The 7,693-nt window shown below is 33.5% G+C and overlaps 1 protein-coding gene across 1 annotated transcript in view; it reads right to left on the minus strand.

The window, feature by feature from the left end:
- The window catches only part of LOC148938422 (glycogenin-1-like), a 56,750-nt gene extending 49,530 nt beyond the window's left edge, over window positions 1-7,220 (minus strand). The window contains exons 1-2 of the mRNA XM_089107804.1: window positions 7,044-7,220; window positions 1,026-1,200 (exon numbers count right to left, since the gene is read on the minus strand). Coding sequence (XP_088963930.1) covers window positions 1,026-1,200; window positions 7,044-7,183 — 315 coding nt within the window. The 5' untranslated portion in view covers window positions 7,184-7,220. The remainder of the gene's footprint in view (window positions 1-1,025; window positions 1,201-7,043) is intronic.
- Window positions 7,221-7,693: the final 473 nt, after the last annotated feature.

The following is a 7,693-nucleotide window of genomic DNA, read 5'->3' on the forward strand; positions in this document are numbered from 1 at the left end:
ATTTGCAACAGAAACGAATGTTACATTTGGATTCAGGATGAAATTCTGACTCCAGAGGCTAGTTTGTTTCTTAGCTATCTGAATTTTTAATTCATGTAGGTATTTACCACAAAATCTTTTATACAAATAGTAAGGGCCATCTCGTGACTCTTTGGGGCTTTGACAGAGACACGAGGCCCCGGTTAGAATACTAAAATTTGGAAACAATAAAAAAAGCATGTTTAATCCATAAAAAAAAATGTCACTCCTGTTAAATTAAAAAATTACTTTTTTTTATCATACAAGTAAAGAACCCTACTCAAGGGCACAGCCAGGATTTTTGTTCAGGGGGGGGGGCAGGGGTTAAACAAAAAAATCCACTCCTTGCAATAGAGAATGTATCCACTAGGCGTAAATCAAAAGGTTTTCCTGTCTGAAGTATCTTTAAGGGGTGTTTTGTTTTTAAGCCAACTTTAATAATATGGAGTAAAATTTAAGTCAGAACCAAGAAAATATAAGATGGACAGAAAGTCCTCTGAGGTCTAATTTACAATGCTGAAATGTTAAGAAGAGTTTAAAGGTTTAAAGATATTTTTTTTTCAATTTAAAAATAATCTCCAGCCACATATTTTTTCTCAATTACCTTTTCTTAATTATAAGAGAAGCAAATATTTATTCTTTAATTTTATTGTTGTCAAGAGTAACCATGCTTAATCATGCCCAGGCCAGCTTTATTCATGCATGGATTGTTTCTTTTTCTTGGAAATAGAAACCTTGTATTCCTTTCTATAAAAGAAAACACTACATTCCAAAAGAAAAGTTAGGCAATTGAACACAAATTTGCAAAACTATTTAAAACTAAATTAAAAAAAAAGACTTGTTGAGCTGAGAGAAAAAGAAAATTCTAAACAGTGATAGAGCATGCAAAAATTTACCAAAAAAGGGAGTTGATAAGGCATTAAATTGCAAATCAAAATGACTACAAAACAAATCATTCTATGAAGGCTTGAAAGCACAAATAATTCCTAATTAAAATGAAAAAATACCAGAGTGTCAGCATCTAAGAACACAGCTGTCTTAAATTGTGTAAGCTTCCAAGCATGGATCTTTGTAAAGGTGATACCAAGTTCTGGTCTAGCAAGGAGGGCTAAGTGTGCAGAGTCTTGGGAGTCAAGGACATCAACAAGCTCCACAACATCAAATACCTCTTGCAACCTCCGTCTAAAATAGGAAAAAAAAATGTTAAGTTAAATAATAAACTAAGAAAAGAAAATTCAATAATATAAGAATATATTTGTACTGAGGTAAGAGAAATGGTTATTAAATAGACACAATGGGACAGGAAAAAAAGGAATCAGAATATCGGGAATTAATCTATTAAATAGTTGACTAGTCCAACTAAAAAAATTGGGAAAAAATGTCTAAAATAGGAAATAAAATGCTAAGTTAAATAATAAACTAAGGAATGGAAATTCAATAATATTGAACTATTCTGATACTTGAGTAAGAGAAATGGTTATTAGATAGCATAATGGGACAGGAAAAAAGGAACCAGAACATTGGAAATTAATTTATATACATTTGACTAGCTCAACTAAAAAAATCATTTTAAAAGTCATACAGAGTAGAACATAAAAAACTTATATATCCAATGTGAAGGTTCAACAATTGTAAAAATGTTCCTAAATCAACTGCTCTCTATAAAGGGATTTTCAACCTCGCACCTTAACTTGTGTTTCCTTAATTGACAGGTTTGAATGATTCTATGAACATCAGTTCTAACTGAAAAAACAAACTGCTCAGGTATTGAAATGTTTCTTATAACCCAAGTAAAAAAAGAAAATCATAGATCACTTATTATCTATCAGGGCAAACTCAAGCAATGAAGAATGGTGAAAGAGTATTCCCATTAGCTAATTTTTTTAGTGGTGTATCCCAAGGAAGCAGCTTGGGCCTATTATTTTTTTACTTCTTTTTATCAATGACTTACCCCCTTTTATCCAGTATTCCATTATTAAGATGTTTACAAATGACATAAACTTACCAGCAAAACTGCACTTACCAGCAATAAGTATTGGCCATATACATCTTATACCAAATGATAATGATTCCCATGTTCACAGTGTGATTGGAACTCTTTATTTGTGAATTCATTCAAGTGTGTTTTTCTCCATTATGGTCAAATTTATGAGGCTGATTATTATTAATATATTTCCAATGTTGCACTTTCAGACTTATTCTGAGCACAGAAGCATCAATTTGCAAAAATATAGGGAGGGAATTATAAAGATAGCTACCATGAAAACTGCATTTGGCCAGATATAGCCCTAGGCTATAGCCTATACAAAACTTCACTGATTCTATTGGTTTGGATTATTTACTTCCTTATTTTTTAGCAACAGCTGATTCATACTGTAAAATAATGCCAAATTGAAAAAAAAAAAATTTAAAAAAAAACAAAAAAATGATGCCAACTTGAAAAATCAAGGGCTGTATTTGGCCCTATTATGAGAGGGGGGAGGGAGAGAAACAATTGTCACAGTGGCGACCATTATATTTGGAAACAGGGCTGAAGAGGCAACTTAATGGCACTACTTTTATTATAGTGTTTAGATCAGAAGAGCACATGCACAAGAGACCTGCTGTAGATTCTTCCAAACCTTTCTAGGGCATAATTTTGCCTCTGAAACTATTCCTAAAAATGTAATAACCTGATAAAGCTACAATCTGTTTTCTAAAATAGCAAACATCCCATACCCTAGATTTTTACTCATTTATTCATGTTTTGGTAAGTTCCCATAGTAAGCCAGGAATCAGATACAAAAATTTGGAGAGAGCATTGAATTGCAAATCAAATGGTGCGTCAATGTTCATTCCAAATCTGATAATTGCTGCTGTTGAAAATTATCCCAGACTCCCCCCAGATAAAGCTGAAATAGCCAACCCCCCCCCCCACACACAGTTTACTGATTTTGTGGCTCTCCTTGTTCCTCATTGCCAGTTGGTCCATAATGCTAAATAAAGCTAATTTAAAATAATAAAAAGCTAACATTTAATATAGCGTATGACAATCTTGACCCCCTTAGGTGGCTGGGATTTAATTGTAGCATTACAAATTAATATATTTGGAAAGAACATTGACTGGAAAATGTAATAGTAGCCTGTATTTGTTTTTTTTTCTTATCTGATTTCTGCACTATAATAAACAGTAGAATTCTAGATGAGAGGCTTTTGACCTTTTGTAATCTTGCATGGGCACCCATAAGGGGGGACACCCCCCCCCCCTGGCTGAATGATGCTGCCTTATTTTTATATTTTTGTTCTGAGATTTCTATTATATAGCATTAAAAGTGCCAATTAGACAAGGTTTGCCCCCCCCCCCCCCTGGAATTCAGCTTATGGGCACCCATGTAATCCTGTTAAGTAGTTGGGCCAGGGGAATGAAACTTCTAGGAATAAATTGTGCCTTGATGTTTTCAAGCCTCCATCTTTGCTGTTTCCTAAGTTCCCAGGCTTAGAGAACTGAAAAGAAAATAGGTCTATAGCCTAAATGTCTTATAGATATGGGTAGCCAAGTTGATTCAATTTATAGATACAGGGTTGGAACAACTGAGATGCTTGAGAGATAGATAGGACATATATAATTTGGGTTGTACATTTGCTCATTGGATGGGGGGGGGGTGTAAGTATAACAGGACTGTATGTAAAAAGTAACCAACCCAAAACACCAACTAAATAATTAATTTAAATATAGCTACAATGTAGTTTTCACTGAGCCAAAGCTCGTAATTCTCTCCAAGATCAGACATCAACAAACCAGTTATTGTCTGATATTGCAAGCAAAGTTAGGTAAATATTTACCAAATCATATTATTGAGTTACAACTAAAGTGAATATACCACTCAATGCCTTTTTTATGCTCTTTACAAATATAATAATCATTTTTGTCAGAAATGAATTTTAACCCCCATCCCCTATATATACCAATTCAGGGTATATATTTGCACATTAAGGGGGTGGTAATTTTATTTCTGATCTAAATGAGAGGTAAGTTTAAAATTTCCCCCTACTCCCCTAATGTGCAAATAATGTGCACTATTAGTCAACTAGTTGGAAAATGAAAGTCTTGCTGGAGAGAAGTTATTAGTCAACTAGTTGGCAAATTTATGTTTTTTTTTTAAATTTAGGAAATGTATTTACATATCTTTAAAACCTTTTAAATTAGGTTTGAGCATAGTTATGAATATGAAAAATTTATGTTGTACTTCATTTAAGCAGAAGATCTATTTTGCAAGGTTTAACTTTTATAACACACAGATTTTTAAAGGTCATCAAAGGTCAGGACCCTCCAGAGGGAGAAAGAGTAGAGGTAGATACTTCAAAATACCTTCCCGGGACATACTTTAGCCCATAGACCCATCCCTGAAAGTCATTTTCCTAACCCCTTTCCAAGATAGTCAAAAGAAGCTAAAGTAGAATTTTACCAGAACATACACAATTTATGTCCATTAAATACAAGATAGAAATGAACAAAACTTCATATATGCATCCGTTTTCTTTAACACACAGGAGGAATAACCCTCCAAGCTTTGAGAAATTCAATCTCACTTTTGGGACCAGGTATTATAAGACTAATTATCCTTTGAATTAATAAAACAATCCCTGGCTTCAAAGCCCAATATATAACTCAAATTATATCCCCCATTAAGAGGGAGACAGGGAGAGAGACAGAAGTAGTAACACAATAGAAATAATAGTGATAATTAAATTTGAAAAAAAACCTATATTATTAACATATTTTATGCTATTCAGAATAAATTCTAAACTAATTTTTTCTAATAGTCAAAGAGTGGATATCTGACCTGTCAAGTGTGCAAATTTCTAAAACTTAGAAATCAGAAGTTAAAATAATAGCTTGGCAATACCTTCCTAGATCATGTGGTCAATATTTATCAAATCATATTATTGAGTTTCAAATAAAGTTAATACACCATTAAATGCCTTTTTTATGCTGATTAGAAATATAACAATAATTTCTATCAGAAATGAATTTTACCCCCCCCCCCCCCTATATATGCCAATTAAGGGTATATTTTTCTACATTAGGGGGGGGGGGGCAAATTCTATTTCTGATGTAAATGGGAGGTAAGTTTAAACTTTACCCCCCCCCCCTAATGTAGAAATATATAGGGTAAGACACCCAGTAGTCGGACACTTTAATCACTTTGAAAACTTTTTGACATTTAAACTACTCTAATTACTGTATTATACCACCTAGAAACTTAATTTTTGTATCAACAAAATTATGAAGAATTTTTGAACAAGTAGGTTACTAATTTAAATAGTTTCACTTGTACAGCGCCTCCTATTTTTGAATTTACTAACAAGTGACAATTCTGCCTAAACTCCGACATACAAATGGGTCATTGTAAATTGGTCATTAAAATAGTATAAAAGATTCTGTCCAAGAATAGGCAGGTGGCCGACTACTGGGTGTCTTACCCTACCCTGAAGTGGCATATATAGGGAGGGGGGCTAAAATCCATTTCCGATAGAAATGATTGTTATATTTGTAATCAGCATAAAAAAAGGCATTAAATGGTGTATTCACTTTATTCCTAACTCAATAATATGATTTGGTAATTATTGACCAATCATGGTTTTGCCTGGATTCATTAGGCTAGGCCTAGCCTACTGAAAGTTTCATTTTTCTGACCAAACTCCTTTTCAAGATAGGCTAGCCAACAGTAGGCTAGCTTGTCCAGAATCTTACCCTAAGTTTTGAATACATAGTTCTAATCAAGGTTATGTCCAGGGGGTAGGGGTGTTGGTAAATTTCTACCAAATCATATTATTGAGTTAGGAATAAAGTGAATACACCATTTGATGCCTTTTTTATGATTCTTACAAATATAATCATTTATATCAAAATTTAATTTCAGCCCCCCCCCCCTATGTATGCCAATTAAGGGTATATATTTCTACATTAGGGGGGGTGGGGGTAAAGTTTAAACTAACCTCCCATTTACATCAGAAAAAAAATTTGCACCCCCCCCCCCAAATGTAGAAATATATACCCTGAATTGGCATATATAGGGGGGGGGGCAGAAATTCATTTCGGATAGAAATGATTATTATATTCATAATCAGCATAAAAAAGGCATTGAGTGGTATATTCACTTGGTAAAATTCTTCTTTAGCTACTTTTGGCTATCTTGGAAAGGGGCTAGGTTAGGAAAATGAAACTTTCAGGGATGGGTCTACAGGCTATAGTGTGTCCTGGGAAGATATTTTGAAGTACCTACCTCCACTCCTTCTCCCTCTAGAGGGTCCTGACCTTTGATGACCTTTAAAAATCTGTGTGTCATAGAATTGAAACCCTGCAAAATAGATATTCTGCTTAAATAATGTACAACAAAATTGTTTTCAGCTGCAAAACTTTGCTCAATCCCAATTTATAAGGTTTTAAAGATATGCAAATACATTTCCTAAATTTTGGAAATAAACTATTTATAGGCTATGTCTTAAAATTCTGCTCAAATAACTGAAATTGCATTTTCAGAGCTAAAGCCAGAGAAGAAGAAACTGATAACTGAAAATTAAGGTAAAATGTTGTTTTGTCAAAATTTCAATGGGTATATACCTGTCATGTAGGCAAATTTCATGACCCTTTAGAGGGAGAAGAAGTGGAGGTAGGTACTTCAAAATTCCTTCCCGGGACATACTTGAGCCTGTAGACCCATTCCTGAAAGCCTCATTTTCCTAACCTAACCCCTTCCCAAGATAGCCAAAAGTAGCTAAAGTAGAATTTTACCTAAAAAAGGCATCAAATAGTGCATTCACTTTATTCCTAACTCAATAATATGATTTGGTAGATATTTACCAGGGTGTTTGCAAGGTTTGAACCCCCCCCCCCAAAACAAAAATAAATAAAAAAATTAAAGTGACCCTAAGAGGATATCAACAGAAGGAAACATAGTTTTTCTGACTATTTGTTAGTTTGTTGCATGCATTGTACTTCTGTTAACAGTACACACAAAATTGATGATCTGCCATTGGCCTACCTCATAAGTTGAGATACATCTGGAGTTATAAGAATAGCAAGTTGCCCTCGCGTGGCAACCCGTTTTAAAGAATTTGCTAGGACTAGAGCCCCAACACAGTAGGTTTCATTTGTAGCTAAGGTTACCCATCCTTCAGCCATTCTAACTTTACAATTGAATTCAGTTAAATAGGTTAGGAATCTTTTGAACTTGTTCAATGGGCTTTATTTTCTATAGTAAGCGTTTAATGGTGATGCGGACTAACATGTACAAGGAATAATAATTTAAAATTCTATAGGTTTTGCAAGAAAAACTTAAAATAAAGTCAGATTTTAATTTTTAGTGTTATTGTCAGAACTAGTGTATATGGTAATATTTATGTATTATAACGAAATGCTTACCTTTGGATCTTTTATTTGTTACACGGGCGATATTTTGACTGAACGATATTTATGGTATCGGAATTTTACTTTCGATACGTCGATATTTGAGGTAAGGTTATGGCACTGATACGCTTTTGGTTTTGCAAAAACTAAATAACGAAAATTGCAATTGAAAAGCATTTTGCATGTTTTTTTTAAATGTAAATAATATAAAATGAAATAATGAGAAAAAACTAGCTCCAATCATACAAATGGATACCACAAAAACTCAAATTTGAAACTACTTGG

The sequence above is a fragment of the Artemia sp. Qi Xiang Cuo genome, unplaced genomic scaffold, assembly GCF_049724085.1.
Source record: "Artemia sp. Qi Xiang Cuo unplaced genomic scaffold, ASM4972408v1 HiC_scaffold_3314, whole genome shotgun sequence".
NCBI lineage: Eukaryota > Metazoa > Arthropoda > Branchiopoda > Anostraca > Artemiidae > Artemia > Artemia sp. Qi Xiang Cuo.